Source organism: Phoca vitulina, unplaced genomic scaffold, assembly GCF_004348235.1.
Source record: "Phoca vitulina isolate PV1807 unplaced genomic scaffold, GSC_HSeal_1.0 scaffold72, whole genome shotgun sequence".
Taxonomy (NCBI): Eukaryota; Metazoa; Chordata; class Mammalia; order Carnivora; family Phocidae; genus Phoca; species Phoca vitulina.
The window spans coordinates 1,614,579-1,631,615 of NW_022589775.1; the positions used below are offsets into that span (position 1 = coordinate 1,614,579).

Below are 17,037 nucleotides of genomic sequence, written 5' to 3' on the forward strand. Positions count from 1 at the left end.
TGCCTGGTGCATGGTATTTCATTACAGCAGTTCAAGCAGACGAGGACAGGGACGAACGTGAGGACCGAGATCCGGTCACAAAATACTCTGGACCAAGTTAAAAACTGAATTAGGTCAATGAAGTATTTGACTAGCACCGGAAGAAGCATGTTGGCCCCGATTTCCTACTCAGACTTGCAGTTAAGCTACAAAGGTGTGGATGTCCAGGGTTAGGTTACATGAGGTTTCTCACTGTGGGGGACTTCGTGCTCAGCAGCTGGTTACCATGGAATCATTCACACCAGCACAATGGTGCTCCTCCAAGAATGTATTTATTTACATGAAAACACCGTTTTATACAAATTGAAGACAAATCTTAAAGGGTTTGTCCAGGCAGGCCTTCCCCTTTCACTTTCTTTCGCTGTCATAAATAAAACGTTTTAGACCGGTTAAAAGAAACTGCATCTGCCTCTTCTTCTCCCCCAACCCCCAATGACTCTGAATATTTAATGTTCCTAGTTAGCCTTTAAAGAAAACTCTTGCCCAGGGTGATTTTATTTAATTTATTTATGTAATACAGTGTAGAAAGCTATCATGGTCATAAGCAATGATTCTGTACAATCATCCTGCGGAAGATTTTTTGGGAGAATTCCTGGTAATTTGAGACCAGCAGAGCACTCCCTCCCCCCACCCCCCTCACCCGTAAAAGTGCTTACAATGAACAGGGATTCTTTTCTTTATCAAAGATCCAAAGGTACATGGACAAAAAAGTTTCAATTCTCAATGCCTAATGTGTGCACATAAAACAGGCACAAAGGAGTAAATGCGTATCCTTGTAATTCCTACATCACAAATCTAGCAGAAGCAGCAACCTGTACAGTAAAACGCAATCATGGAAAAAAATTCTCTAGATCATTTGGAATACGTAAAAATGCTCAACTTTAAATGCATAGTGATCAGGAAAAGAATACGTAGGCAAGAGAAGCAGCTACACTCCCACGTTCACACGAAGCATCCCCCATCGATTCTTAAAGCATATTTCAAGTAGGACTTAATTGGGTCACAAACCACAAGAATAATATACAACTGGCTAAGGGGCTACGAGATAAATAATCAGGAGAGAATCTATTCATGCACTAGTTTGATACAGCTAAGTTCTTTACAGTACACAAAACCCATTAATAATGTAGAGACCAGAATGTAAAGAGAGAGAATACACTGCTGATTTGTATATTAATTCAAGTTCAGGCATCTACTTGTGTTACAGCACGGCTGTCGAAAGGCGATAATGAGTAAATAATAAAACGGAAGGGCTTGTTTCTTTCCACATTATTCTATAAATGAACACCGATGGGTAGTGAAGCAATGGTTTTGCTGTCCGACTTCAGAGGCTGCTGTGGCGGGGGTCTAGTTCTGCATCTGCTCGAAGAACTTGTAAGTTGGGTTTTCATAGCCATTCTGCTGCATCTTGGAGAGGTGGCGCTCCTCTGGGGTCACCGCAGCGTCAACCTGAAATGCAAGGGCGAGGAAAAATGAATTAAGAAAACTGATCCTTTGAGGGTGCACACGCCGAACGGTAAAGGATAAGGAGTACAGTTAGCTTCTTTCCTTCCCACGGACCCCTCCAAGCAGGATGCCTGTGCCCACCAGTTACGAGGACAGGGACGAACGTGAGGACCGAGCTCCATCCGGCCACCAGGTGGCGCCTAAAACCTTGCCGAGCTGGCTCTGCCCGCAAAGTGCTCACTGGTTGCTTCCCCCCCCCGCCCCCCCCCATTGCGCTTAACAGTAACTGGATACATGCAGCGCAATAAATATTTTTTTTCTTCCCTGTTGGCTCACTAAGGGACCAAAAGGCCACAACGGAAAACTGTTTTACTCGAAAGTGTGGTGCTAAGCTGGAAATAAAAATCCAAGAGCATCACGGAGAGTCAGCGAAGGATATTGGCAGACGCTTAAATAAATTCTAGAATGCTGATTATCTTTCCACACTCATTTTAATTTGTCCCTGCTTTCACTAAATTTAATATGACAAGAGGTCTGAGAATCTTTTAATTAAAAGGATGATCTACATATATCAAAGGGGCCATGTGGCAAGGAAAAGAGGAAAAATATTCAAAGAATATACTGTTCTAGATTATACACACACACATATATATATTTAACTGAGTACCAAGACTACGGAAGTATGTCCAGCCAAAGATCTACAAACAGACCCTCTGTGTTGATGTGCTGTACGTCTAGGAGCAGGCCAGCAGCTGTAAACCTGGCCGTGCCCCATCCGCCCCCGGTCCCGCATCACTGTTAGGCCAGAGCTGGGAAGGGGTATTTGCTCTCTGCACATCCGACAAGGTGTGCTCAGCCCCGCGACGTGGGGGTGGCTGTCCGCGCATACATCATCTAGCGTATCTGGCGCACCCCCACCCTGCACAGGAGGGAGGAAGTACCTAACTCTCCGCCGAATGCACGAAAGCGGAGCCTGGTTACTGCGCCTCTTGAGGAGCTGGCATCGCCCCCTCGGCCAAGGCCGGGACAGCCGGGCCGGCGAGCAGCTCCCTCAGGCCGCCCGCTCCGTGCACGATGCCGACCCCCCACCCACAGGCCGTTCCCGCTCCGCGGCCCCGTCAGAGCTGCCTGCACTCTGCGGCCGGTCCTCACGTTGCTCCGACCACAGGCCGGGGCCCGTCCCCGGAGAACAGAGCCGCCAACGAGCTCCCAAGTCCCTGCTCGGAGGCCACCGCGCAGACGGACGCTCCCACCGCCGTCCTCACGGGAACCCATCGCAGGGGCTCTTCCTAGCCCTCCTCGTCCTTTGTCCTGCTGGGTTGTCCACAAATGAGGTCACGGTGCTTTAACTGGCAACTGTGTCACTGGCCACGGACTTGTCAGTTCAAACGCCATCCTTGAAGATGAGCACCAGTGAGGAGAGATCTCATCCACTCCCGGACTCTGCTCGCCAGGAAAGAGCCTGTCTGCAGCACCAGGGCCATACGAACCTGGGCATCTTTTAGTCTCTGTGCCACCTTTTAACTGAGATTTCAAATGGTCTCAAGATTAAAAAAAAAGAAGTCCTGCTGAGGAGATCCAGCGCAAAGCTGCCCCGTGTCCGAGTACAGAAAAAAATGCTGCGCGACGGTTAGAATATCATGCTTGTCTGTCCTCCAGGAACACATCAACCCTCGCTCGGGCTGTCACCTGTCATCTGCATTCATCAAGGTCAGGGGAACACCTGGCAACTTAATCATTTATCTCCTCTTCAAAGGCCAAAGCCAAACGCTTCCAACAGCCCTGTCAGAAATGGGAGGCTGAGGCCCGGGTGGAAGGCAGGCGTCTAACGTTCCTGCCTTCTTGGCCCTTTTCCACCCGCTAATCCTCATTATCTTTTGCTGCTGGGAGGGCAGCTCGAGCCTCGCCATTCCTGCGGCGGGGAGGCCGAGCCCTCAGGCCTCAGAGGGCTCGGGAGCTTCAGGAGGAGGAATTAGTTTTATAAAATGGCGCCCAAGGAGTTTGGGTTGTATCTCTTTGTCCCGAGCCCCTCGGAAGCTCAAGGTGCAGCACTGAGTACTCACAGCCGCGGATAAACCTACCACTAAAGGAAGAGCATCAGGTAAGGGGGAGGCTTCCTCCGCGGTGGAGCTCAGGGACAGGTCCTTCAAAGCTAAGCCACTGCACTGGTGGGGGCCGCCAGGTGAGGGCCAGCCCACTACAGCGCAGGCAGGGCCTTGGCATCAACAGCTCAATTAAACCTCAATATTATTTCCCTTAAAGCAGAGCTGGGGGACGTTGAAGCCAGTGATGCCTGTTCTAGAAGGAATGAGGGAACAATGGACTTGGGGACAGAATCCCTGTTGGCCCACCAGGCAGGAACGCCTATCACTTGCTGAGATGAACACACACGTGCACATCATCTCTGCCCACCCCCCCCCCCCCCCCCGAATTCCTGGACGAGATCGCATCAGTAACTGGTCCTCAGTCTTCTTCTGGCTCCAGGCTCTGTGCCCTGGGTCTCATGGGAGACCCCGGGACCCTCTGCACTGCACTCTGGCCTGGCTTCAACCTTTATTCCTTCACTATATCCAGAGGAATTTACAACTCAACTGTCAAGACTGCAGAGATGAAATTCTATCTGGGTCTCCTCCGTGTCATGTCGTCTCCAGTGTGGGTGCGGTAAGCCAGTAAACTCCACGTTTTAAATTCTATTATGTAGAATAATAGCAGGATGTGTTACTGGGTGTCCCTTTCATGCATGACACTGAGCTAGGCTGAACTACAGAGTCCTGGCGCCTAAGATATTCCATTTCAGCTCATCCAAGGAAAGGAGAAGATAAACCAGTGACTTAATACATAATCACAATGGAGGGTAAGAACATCCAAAGAGCTCGTGCAACAGGAAGGAAAACAAAGCAAACATTAACCAGGTCTTCAAGCTAGTATCCCTCCTCTAACCCCCCGGGGTTGGGTTTTGTGTTCAGTCGTGTCCACGTTCATCTTCTTAACTGTAATTCCATCTCCTTTATGAGTAGTTCACTTCTGTTTGCTGCCCATGTTAAGTGATCTTTCAGGCAGGCAATGGATTCCTTTGCTATGCCTTCATCATCATTCATCTCTGATGCTTTCCTTTGACTTTCTAGTATTTCTTCCTGCTGTTTGCTTCCAGCCACAAGAGGTTCTGGGTCCAGCCACTCTTTCCTGTACTTCTGCTTCCCATTTAACCTGATCCACAGGTTAAACCTGATTCAACTGCTGCACAGCACCGTTAGAGGTAGCCAGGTACTCCACCCTGGTGGGTAACCTTCTCGCCAGGAAGAAAGGACCCCTCAGGACATATTTTTATCATGTTATCAGTATGATGGCACATTCATCAGGGAAAGTCATATGCTGTAACTCCATAAAAAGCTAACTGGGACCTCTCTTCTTATTTGGATCATTAATCAGATGGCTGGGGAGGTGTGAAGGATGGGAGATTTCTGATGGTCCAGTTATCAGACCCATGAACGGAAAAATTTTTTATACCCTGTAATAAAGAGAATTTGTGCCACCCCCCCCATTTTTTTTTTGTTACAGAGATATATTTGGCACATAATATTATGTAAATTAGGATGCACAACCTGTTAACTTGATACATTTATACATTGTAATATGCTTGCCATTGTAGTGGTAATTAGCACCTTTGTCAGGTCAGAGAATTATCCATTCTTATCCTTTCTTATTAGTATTTGGAATAATTAAGTTCTAGCCTCTTAGCTAGTTTGATGATTACAATACAGTTTTGGGGTCTACATTCATTATACTGTGCATTAGATCTCCAGGTCTCATTGACAACTTGCTGCCACTTTGTACCCTTAACCCTCTGTCCCCTCCAACCCCCTTATTAAAGGGGAGGTCTCCATTTAGGAGGAGTGGTGGAAAGAGCTACAATATGCATTTTGGAATATCCAGTGTCAATCGATATCAGTGTAGAAGAGTGCCATCTGGGGTCAGTGGACGGGACAGGACCTTATTAAAGCAGGAGGAATTGGGATCAGTCAGCCAGCGCTGGGACCCTCAGCCACCAGAGATGGTGGGCACCTGAGGGACAGAGCGGAACAAAGGGCCGTCACATCACTGCCTGAGACACCAACAAAGCACAGTCATCTCCTTGGGGAGCGTGGCTGGCTAACGGCTTACGGAGTGAACCTCTGGCCTCAGGGCTAAGCAAATCTTTTTATTTTTTTTTTTAAAGATTTTATTTATTTATTTGACAGAGAGAGAGATAGCGACAGCAGGAACACAAGCAGGGAGAGTGGGAGAGGGAGAAGCAGGCTTCCCACTGAGCGGGGAGCCCGATGCGGGGCTCGATCCCAGGACCCTGGGATCATGACCTGAGCTGAAGGCAGATGCTTAACGACTGAGCCACCCAGGCGCCCCAGGGCTAAGCAAATCATCACATCAATGTTTACCGCTTATTTTTTAAAAACAAAAACTGGCAACCGCTAATTTCCAACTGGTAACAGCTCTATTAATAAAAACACTGGGCTCGTTTTCATTTCCAGGTCTCTGCGATCTCCCCGCTCTGAGAAGGGAGGCATCTTCCCGCTCTGAGAAGGGAGGTCCTGGAGACCGTGGCTTTCATCGTTTCTTCACGCACTGATGGCGTGAAGCAGGACAGTATTCCATCCTGACAGACGCAGGCCAGTCTAACTGGAAACGCTCATTTATTTGTTCTCAGTGAGGCAGGGTTACTCACTAATGAAGCAGGTGAGCCAGAGCTGGGAATAAGCTTGCTCCTGGGGACCAGAGTGTGAGAGCCTGCTGAGATGGGCAGAGCACGTCCAGGGAAGGGTCCCATCCATTCGGGGTTGACGCTGCTCTGCTCTCGGAGAAACACTGCTCTCAACCCCCCGCCGCCGGCACCCGATACCGCCTGCCCCAGGGGAGACCACCTAGGTGCCTCCGTGGGCCGCAGCTCTTCGGGTCCACATTCACCCACCCCAGCCAGACCATAACCTTCCCGAGGGCGGCGGGGATGGCGAACGGCACCTCGGATGAGGTTCTGGTCTGGGGCTGCCGAGCACTGCTCCACATGGAACCGTGAACGGGGATGCTTCCAGAAAGGAGAGCAAGGAAGGCCTGGAGAGGGAGAAGGGGGTGGTTTCCAGGCTCTCGACACCTGCACTTTCGAGAAGGAGGAGGTGAGAAGAAACAAGGAGAAGAAACACAATATAAGGAGGGCACTCACTCGGGAGAGGTTTCTAGATGCTCTCAAGGAGTGAGCGGAATGAGTCTCAAGAGAAGAGCTGAACAACTGTCCTCCCTACAATTCTGCTCCTTCAAGGATGCCTCCTGGCTTCAAAATGGAAAAAAAAAAAATTTTTTTTTCTGGAATCTGTGTTCAAGTGTCAACTTATTCTCTGACAACCCAAATCCAAGGAGACTCTTCTTGGTGACCAACCACAAGAAACTTTTAACCTAGGCTGCTGTAACGAGGCTTAAAAGGTAACTAGTTCTCAGGGCGCTTGGATGGCTCAGCAGGTTAAGCCTCGGACTCTTGGTTTTGGCTCAGGTCAGGGTCTCAGGGTCTTAAGATCAAGACTCGCCTCCAGCCTCCAGCTCTGTGCTCACCACAGAGTATGCTTGTCCCTCTCCCTCCCCTTCTGCCCCTCCCCCCACTCATGCTGTCTCTCTAAAATAGATAAATAAAATCTTAAAAAAAAAATACAAAGGTAGGTAGTTCTCTTGTACACAAGAGATACTATTTTCTACACTTCAGACTGGTGACTGAAAGGAGAGAGATCAAGGATTCTCAAAAATGACTGCATGTCCAATTCAGCTGGAAAATTTTCAACATTCAGCTTCTAAGCCCATTTGGAAATTGTTTCCTTAGGTCTGGGCTGGGACCTTTTAAATAAGTAGCTGGTAAGTCTCATGCACAACCATGGCAGAGAGTCCCTGAGAGAGACCTTGCTTTTCTGCCCAGCATCCCTGGGCTCTGTTATAGGCTGAACTGCGTCCTCCCCAAACCTATGCTAAAGTCCTAACCTCGTGCCTCAAATTTGACTGTATTTGGAGACAGGGTTTTTAAAATAGTAATTAAGGTTAAATGAGATCATTGGGGCAGACCCTAATCCGACAATACTGGTGTCCTTACAGGAAGAGGAGATTAGGACACAGACATGCACAGAGAAAAGATGATGTGAAGGCCCAATGGAGGCCACCTACAAGCCAAGGAGGGAGGCCTCAGAGAAAAACCAAACCCGCTGACACATTGATCTCAGACTTGTAGCTTCCAGAATTGTGAGGAAATAATTTCTATTGTTTAAGCCACCCAGTTTCGGACGTTGTAATGGCAGCTCTAGCAAACCAATATAGCTCTTTGGACTTCGGCGCCCCAAATAGGCACTAGACCTGATAAAAAGGAAGATGCTTCTTGGGTAGATTCGTCAGTCCGAAGGCATTACACGTACAATGACTGGTGACAGACGGTGACTACACTTACTGTGCTGAGCGCTGTGTAATACACAGAGTCGTCAAATCACTCCGTTGTACACCTGAAGCTAACAGAACATTGTAGGTCAACTCTACTTCAATTAAAAACAAAAAAACTCCCATACAATATATTAAAGAAACGAGAAGGGGCTTTTTTTAAATGAGTGAGCATTCTTTTTTAAAAATTCAATTAATTAACATACAATGTATTATTAGTTTCAGAGATAGAGGTCAGTGATTCATCAGTTGCATACAACATCCAGGGCTCATTCCATCACGTGCCCTCCTTCATGCCCGTCACCCAGTTACCCCATCCCCCCACCCCCCTCCCCTCCAGCAACCCTCAGTTTGTTTCCTATGATTAAAAGTCTCTTGTGGTTTGTCTCCTTCTCTGGTTTTGTCTTATTTTTTCCTTTCTTCCCCTATGATCCTCTGTTTTTGTTTCTTAAATTCCACATGAGTGAAATTATGTAATTGTCTTTCTCTGATTGATTTATTTCACTTAGCATAATATTCTCTAGTTCCATCCACGTCATTGCAAATGGAAAGATTTCATTTTTTTGATGGCTGAGTATATTCCACTGTAAATACACTACCTCTTCTTTATCCATTCAACTGTTGATGGACATCTGGGCTCTTTCCATAGTTCGGCTATTGTAGACATTGCTGCTATAAACATTGGGGTGCAGGTGCCCCTTCGGATCACTACCTTTGTATCTCTGGGGCAAATCCCTAGTAGGGCAATTGCTGGGTCGTAGGGCAGCTCTATTTTCAACTTTTTTTTTTTTTAAAGGTTTTATTTATTTATTTGACAGAGAGAGACACAGCGAGAGAGGGAACACGAGCAGGGGGAGTGGGAGAGGGAGAAGCAGGCTTCCCACGGAGCAGGGAGCCCGATGCGGGGCTCGATCCCATGACCCTGGGATCATGACCTGAGCCAAAGGCAGACGCTTAACGACTGAGCCACCCAGGCGCCCCTATTTTCAACTTTTTGAGGAACCTCCATACTGTTTTCCAGAGTGGCTGCACCAGCTTGCATTCCCACCAACAGTGTAGGAGGGTTCCCCTTTCTCCGCATCCCCGCCAACATCTGTCATTTCCTGACTTGTTAATTTTAGTAAAAGGGACTTTTTAATTATTCAAGTATGAAAACACTTTTTTTTTTTCCCAAACATGAAATTAAAAAAACTGTTTTGAGTAGAAATGAAGTAAACTGATGCTAACAAGGATACATCTCACACTGTTTCAAGGGACTCAAGCTCAGAAATACTATTCTCAGAAGAGCAGTACCCAGAGTCAGTGACACGGTCATTGCTTATCTGATGTGTGTAGAGGCCAGTCTGTCAGTCATCCTGTTCTTTCACACCTTGCTGCTCCCCAGCACGTAGCACGTCCACACCAGTCCGGACAGGGAGAAGAAGACTCAAAGCCAATTTCCACCCGCAGATCTCATAAACAAGCAGCCTGGAGAACGTTAAGGGCTGAACACAATGAGGTTTCTGGCTCTGCCAGACATTTAACTTATTTAACCTTTTCCTGCTCTTCTCTGACGAGAATGGTGTGGAGCATGTGTCTTTGGGGTTAGTGAGAAGTTTGACTCACTGGAAATATCTGGACTTCTCTCTAATGGAAGAGACAATGGATAGGATATGGGAAAATCTGTATTTGGATCTTGGCCCTATTTAGTTTGACAGTGGGTGAGCACTTCTGTCTGGGTCTGTTTTCTCATCTACAGAATGAAAAGATCAATTTGATCACTGAGATCTCTTTCAGCTCTAAAAATTCTCATACTTCTCAAGATGTATTCATTCACTTTCTCTGTTTCCTAGAAAATTACATATACTATGAGGATTACCCCCCTCCCCCCTCCATAGCCCAACACCAGAACTGCATTTTAAATGCACCTGGCTGGCTCAGTCAGTGGAGCATGCCACTCTTGATCTTGGGATTGTGAGTTCGAGCCCCACAATGGGTATAGAGATTACATAAAAATAAAATCTTAAAAAAAAATAAACGCATAAGAACTTATCCGTAAATTTTCTATTTCAGTATTTTGTATCATGGGTTTAAAAAGTCCTATTTCAGTCTTGTAGCTACTCTATTTTGTTGGGGTAACCCACGACTTCCGTGCCGTATACACTCATGGTAGTCACATGTTGGTCTGAGGGGACAAAATCCTGCAGTGTCATCACGCAGTAATTGTGAAGTCACGTGGTGAAGCTTCTCCCCACCTCCAGCGTGACTGCACGAACTCCGGAAATGAAGATATCTCCGGTAGAAGTGAAGGGTAACAGGTTGAACACTGGAACAACCTTGTAAGCTCTCTCAGCTGTTTGGTATCATGTAATTTTCTGTGAAACTTTAAAGGTAAGACTCTTTCCTGAAAATTAGTATTAATTGCTGCTACCTGGTTTTACTTGTAAGTCAGACTCTTTAAGACAAAAAAATTAGGGAATAAATGAGTTCAGGTTTTTTTAGGTTTTAGGTTTTTTTTTTTGAAGCAGACTTCTACCCCTTCCTTTTCATTTCTAACTTGGTAGTTTTTTTCTTTTCTTTTAAATGTTCGAGGCTAATCACAGTATCTTTAAGCCAGGCATCATCGCTAGTATTATTTGACATTTCAGTACAAATTCTAAGAAGCTGAGGGAGCAGCGTACAACCCAATGCTTTGATCACAGTATTTCTAAGTCAGAACGATGAAAACCCAAACAAGAAAACAGCTGCCAAACTTGAGCACCATGCAGGAATCTAGATTTTTTTTTTTTTTAAGAAGAGACACTTGGATGATTCTTAGCCAAGCAAAATCTCCTGCTAGTTTTCTTTAACTCCTGCTTGCAAACACGCAGCCACGTTCACCTACCTCCACCACACCATGATGAATGGACGTGTACTGTTTCTTCTTCAGCATCACCAAGGTGATGACGATCACTGTTGCTATGACAACTCCACCCACCATGAGTCCAATGATGGCACCTTTGTTTGAACCTACATCTTCTGCAAAGAACACCTTGAAAACAAGACAAGAGAAAGGATTGCAATTGCAGGAGATCGCTGGAAAAGGTATGTAAAGAGTTTCAGTGTCTACCTTACGCTGTAAGTTTCAGTTGGTGACCACTCCATTATTTCCATTATTTGGTGCATACTTGGAAAAAAAAAAAAAAATCACACATTCTAGCTACTACTTTCAACCCCCTGCCCCATGGCCTTAGGAAGGCAAAACAGTAGCCAAGAGGAACCTGAAACCCTCCGACAGGTGGGACATCTGGTGAGAGGTGGGGTGGGGATCTACTAAAGGATGGAAAGAAAGGCATGGATGATGACTTTGAAAAGAGGTCGGCTGGGAGACCTGATGCATGACCAGTCTGCCTTAGGTGCTTTTTCAAACCGACAGATGTCCTAATTTCCTTAGAGGGACATTAATACATAGAAATAAGGCATCTGAGACAAAGGAGTTCATCCGAAGAAAAAAAAGACACTTGTTACTGACTTTTAGCTGCGATCGTTCAGTAGGATGGTACTGAACCTCAGAGAAGTGTAATGCTTAAAAGAGAGTTTTTTCAAAGGGAAGTAGCAGGTGATGAGATAAGAATTTTAATCGTCACATAGAACTCCTGCTTGCTTACTGTTTTCTCCAGAAACCCCACTCAACCTGTTGTTTTATTCTTGCTGTTCGTTTGTATTGGACATCAATGAATTTTGGAAAACACCATCAGAGATATTTATTCAGTCTGATAACTTCGCTGCACAGCATTCAGCATTCCTTCACGTTGTTTATGAAAGCAACTCACTATTTCTCCACTTTATCTACCTAACTGGAATTATAAAAGCATGTGGCACCTTTTATAATCCTGTTATGTAAGGAGGTGATCTTCTGCCAGATCACCTGGTCCAACTACTACTAAGTATATACCACATTTATTATAGAAATCAATGAAAACAGCTCCCTAAAGAATTCTCTCGGTCTGATCTCGACACAGGAAGATGACCAATTTTCCACAGTGACAACAAACATCCGAGTGATCTGAAAAGGCAATATAAAATACGGCAGGTAGAGCTGATTTCTAAGTGTCTTACTCAGGGTATTATCTACAGCAAAATGAGAAACCGTTCATAATTATTTCCCTTTCTCAATAAATATGCTAGCTCAACATATTTATAAAAAAGCAAATCATTAATTAGTTAATGATAAAAATGTGAGGTAATCAGGAATAAATGCAAGTCTGGACATCTTCCTATGCCTTTAAGAAAATACTGTAATTTTGTAATATTCATTGCACTAATTATAGTACATTATCTTATCAACGAGCTCAGTAGAGGGAGCTGATTCTCCTAATTGCTGCCGCTACCATTAGTCACTGTCGCATCACAGGAGTTAGCGTAATTGTGGAGAGGGGCTTGTAGGACACAGACTCCAGAAAAATGCAAATCCGCACATTAATCTTCAGCTCCGTGCCCCACCAGCCCCCGACTCTTCAGCAGCTCCCCCAGAATTTTTTAACCTCTTTGGCATCAGCCACATCAAGATTGCCCCTGAATTCATAATAATTGGGATGGGATTAACCTGCCAGTGAAAATCATGCTTCAAAAAAACTGAAATGTTCTTGTACAAGAAAGATTATGGGAGTTGAAATGCAAATCTGAATCACAAGCCAGTTTTGGATTTGCTCCAATTATTGAGAGTGAAAAGAGGCATATGCAATGCTTCACTGGCGTTTCTTCTGGAATTTACTACTTGGATTTATAAATTATATTTATGAATATTGGAAAGATATTCTCTCCCTTGAAAAAGGGCACCCATGTGCCCACGCCACCCCCCCCCCACCCCCCGATGTGCACCATAAATGCCTAAGAGCGAGTACTTATTATTGCTAGGAGAATTTTATTACCATTTTTTTGGTTGACTATTGAATGTGCAATAAAATTGTCTTCTTTATTAATTTAACCCCCTTACCACGCATAGTGATAAGATGAAAGAAACCCTAACATAATGCAGGATTTGATTTATCTGAAGCTTCTGGTAAAAGATTTTATGTAACTACGGGAGCTGCCTCCAAAGAGGATGGGTGCTCTTTGATTTGCTCCGAGTCTAACATTTGGGGGAAATAACAGTGGGTGGGAAGAGATTTTGTCCAAAAAGGAAGCTGCCGTCTTTCTTGCCCGAATCTTTCAGTGAGCAACACTGCTAGGAACATCATGGAGTCCTGCTCACCTCCCGCCTCCACCCACCTTGGTAGAAACCCAAAGATCCTACCCCTGCAGAACTTAAAACGTGGGTGCTGGGGAAGGGACGGGAAGGAAGGGCAGAGGGAGAGACGGAGAGGCACAGGGAGATAGTTAACATATGCCAACTTCAAATCCACCTCTTATAAACCCGTCTTCCTAGAAAATAGAGGGGAAATGAATTAGAGCGGATATTGTGATACACATTAATTCCACTCTAAGCCCTGAGTGGGGTTAGCGGCCTTCTAGATGCAAAGAACTAATGTATAAAGACCCTCTTTTTCTTCTCTTTATGGGTCCATGATGACCCTCTAGGCAACTGCTTTATTCCTTTTATCTTTTCCTTCACTGGCTTTCTGGCACAGCATGAACAAGCGTGAACAGGTCATCTGGCGAGACAAACTGAGTGGCAGGAAGAGGTAAATTTTACGTACCAATTTTTGATGATGAACCTCATATCCTGAGTCATGTCGGAACTCGGCATCCATCTTCACCTCAGAGATCTCTTCCGTCTTGATGTTTGTCAAGCCTGAACCTGCAATAATCCATAAGCATCACACCATAATTAAATGACGCACGACACTCAATTCATTTTCTCTGTAACCACAAACGCTGTAACACAAAGGCTACAAAACCTTTCTAGGTCTGGAGTGAGAGGAAACAGATTAATGACTTTCTTCAAGAAAACTGACACCCTGTATTCACACCCTTAACCACTACCTATTTCAAACAAAAAGAAATTAAAGATTAAAGAAATCTGAAGTTAAAGCTTCTACTGCCTTTAAACACACATTATAATTTTTTTTTTTTTTAAATGGGGAAAACCAGAAGTTAAATGCTAGTTGGGAGGTTGGCAAGGATGCGTTCCCAGAATATACTAGTTTGTTTTAGGGGCTTATTGTTTAGCTGATTCTATGTCTTTTCCCATGTGTTCTCATTCTTTCAGAAAAAATAATAAAAGTCTTTAAAAATGAGCATTAATTACCTGGTGGAATCAAACTGCTACTTTAGGGCTTTGTTCCAATTACAAATAAATTATGTTCATGTATCTATGCAGGGAAGCATTGTAAAAATCATATTATTTATTTAGTTTGGTGATTTAGTTATAGATACAGAATATAATTGCTTTGTCTGCTGAATAAAGATTTGCAGCACATAATTTTAGAAAATGTTTCAGTGGGACTAACAGAATTTATAACTTACTAACTCTTCCTTCTCTATAAATTGCTACATGAGTCTTACACTAATTGTAATAAATTTCATTTTTCAAGTAACAATTTGAAGCTACAAAACAAAATGCAAAGCCATTTCTAAAACAAAAAAATGAAAGCACAAAATAGAAGTATCAGTTTCCATGTTGTAGCATTTAAATATCCAAAGTTATAATTTTAGGATGAAAAAGGCTTTTAAAATCATGTCCTCTGCACTATTCTCACCCAAGGGGCAAACCCTCAGCTCCTGAGTGAATGGAGAAAAATCTATCCATTTGCCTCCATTTCGGATAGCTCTGCCTTACAAGAATGACAGGCTTCCTTACATCAAACCCAGATCAGTTCCCCTAAGGCATCTACACTTGGAGCCTGTTCAACGCAGAGCAAGCCCGAAACCTCCCTTCCACCTTATAGCCTTGAGCAGGCCAGACACTCGAGGAGAGGCATCGTGTTCCTGATGGCTCTTGCTCAGGCTACACGTTACCAGGTCCTTCAGCTCCCATGGGACCTCATTTCTTGCTTTTTGTCTAGTCACTCTTACAGTCTTGTCCACAAGGTGCCATGAAACTTGTCACACACCTTGCTGAAACTGAAAAGCACAATGTCCACAACATAACCGTGTGCCAACCTCACACAAAATGAAACGGAGGATAATTTGACAAGACCACGGGCACCCATGCGGGTTGTGACAGATCCCCGACTCCTTGTCCAAATGTTCACAAAGCTTCCATTAAGAACTCATCTGAAAACAGAGCCGACATCAATCTCAGTCTACAGCTGGCCTGTAGACGGTCACCCTGTCTTCTCTGCTGTCCGTCTGGCGGAACTAGTCTCTTCCCCCTATCTTCCCAGCTCTCCTGCTTTCCAGGGGTCCACAGAGATCATGGAGAGCGGTTCTACCATTTCACCCTCCAGGTCTCCTAGCCTACAATCTGTCTGGGTCACAAGGACTTGGACGTGGTAGAGAGGTGTTGTAGATTTAGAATATAGCCACCAATCTGTTAATTACTTCTCCTTCCCAGAGGTGGGTCTGAATTCTCTTCTCTCAAGTGTGGACTGGATGGAGTGCCTTGCTTCTCATGAACAGACAATAGAGAAAGCGATCATGAGTTCTGAGTCTAGGTCAAAAAAGGCACTGCAGCTTCCTTCTTGTTCTCTTTCTCGGATCACTTGGTCTCGGAAAGCCACCCAAATGTCACGAGGACACTCAAGCAGCCCTACAAAAAGGTTCCCGCGATGAGGTATGGCGGTGTCCTGCCAACAGCCACGTGAGTGAACAGACCCACCAGAGTCAAGCTTCCACTTCGGATGGTTGCGGCTCTAGAGGGTGTCTGGATTGCAACCTCCTGGGAGGCCCGGAGCCAGGAGCACCCAGCTAATCCATGCCTGAAATCCTGATCATTACAGTAATTATAAGTAACTAAATGCTTGTTGTTTTAAGCTGCTAAGTTACGGAATTATTTGTTGCATAAGCAATAGAAAACCAGAACAAGGAGCTAGTGTTTTCTTTTTTCATCTTGATCTACCTTGGGCTTTAATTTCCTTCTTTCAGAAGATCACTCTCTCTAATATAGACATAAAGTGGGACAGTTTCCCTTTCTCTCTCATCTTTTACCGTCCCTCACTGAACGTCCCTCAACCCCTGACCCTATCCCAGAGCTGTGGGGCTCTCTATTCTTTATTTTCTTGCTTTGAAATTATTTGCATTTTCTCATAATTTTTAACTCATTCTGACCTCTAATCTTCCTGACATTGTGTTTATCAGACTGTGATACTAATGCTCTGTTAATTTCTCATTGGCTATGTATTTTTTATCTTCCTACAGGCCCTTTTAAATCTGACACGGGGTTATAACCACAGTGATTTCTTTACAGATCACCCTTTTGTTGTCATCAGGATCTAGCAATGCAACAGTTAAAATTATATTTCTGAGACCTGAAGAAAAGTCTCTTCAATAGTCTTTTCTTTTAGATTTGTGGGACCAACAATTCGAAAAAACAGGAGCTCTCTGCTCAAAACCGTAAAAGCCCACATTATTTCTGAAAGGAGAGTGAAAATACTTTTGGTACTCAAACCAGAATTCAAATTCGCATAACAAGTCAGAACAACAGATAGTTAATTATAGCTCAATAGTCTGCGAGACTCTCAGGAGAAAGAGATCCTTCTAGTTCATTTTTGTATAGCATGTGCAATCACTTAGAGAAAAGATTTTCTATACATTAAACAAATCTCACTAAAAGGGAAGAAAAATTAGTAAGCTTGCACATAGGGAAACATCATCGGCAATAAGCTCACATAGCATGTGATGAAATGTGAAACGTGATGTGTAGATTTAAACACATCACAGGGACCTTTTGCTTATAGGCTCATCAGGTGTGTTTTCTCTTTCTCAGCCCTGGTATGACTCCAGGTCTCTGTGTCATGGTAAGTGAGCAGAATCTGTTGTTCATTTGTGGGGGGGAAGGAGGCATGTCCCTCATGACACCTTTCACATGGCTTGGAGGTCAAGGACTTGGTCTCCCCTTTATGAGGCCTGGAGAAGGGTGGTAATAAATTATAGTGGAAAGGGTAGCTTTCCTCTCCCTGTGAAGAGCTTGCTAATGTATTTTCCTTCTTTATTTTGGTCAAATGGTGTTACTTGACCTTCAGAGCCCATTTTCCC

General features: G+C 44.7%; 1 protein-coding gene across 6 annotated transcripts in view; it reads right to left on the reverse strand.

The window, feature by feature from the left end:
- Positions 1-295: 295 nt before the first annotated feature.
- The window catches only part of APP (amyloid beta precursor protein), a 258,284-nt gene continuing 241,542 nt past the window's right edge, over positions 296-17,037 (reverse strand). For all 6 annotated transcript variants that reach the window (XM_032393352.1, XM_032393354.1, XM_032393351.1 and 3 more), the window contains 3 exons: positions 13,599-13,699; positions 10,805-10,951; positions 296-1,488 (listed from right to left, as the gene is read on the reverse strand). In XM_032393352.1, the coding sequence (XP_032249243.1) occupies positions 1,387-1,488; positions 10,805-10,951; positions 13,599-13,699 (350 nt within the window). In that variant the 3' untranslated portion in view covers positions 296-1,386. The remainder of the gene's footprint in view (positions 1,489-10,804; positions 10,952-13,598; positions 13,700-17,037) is intronic.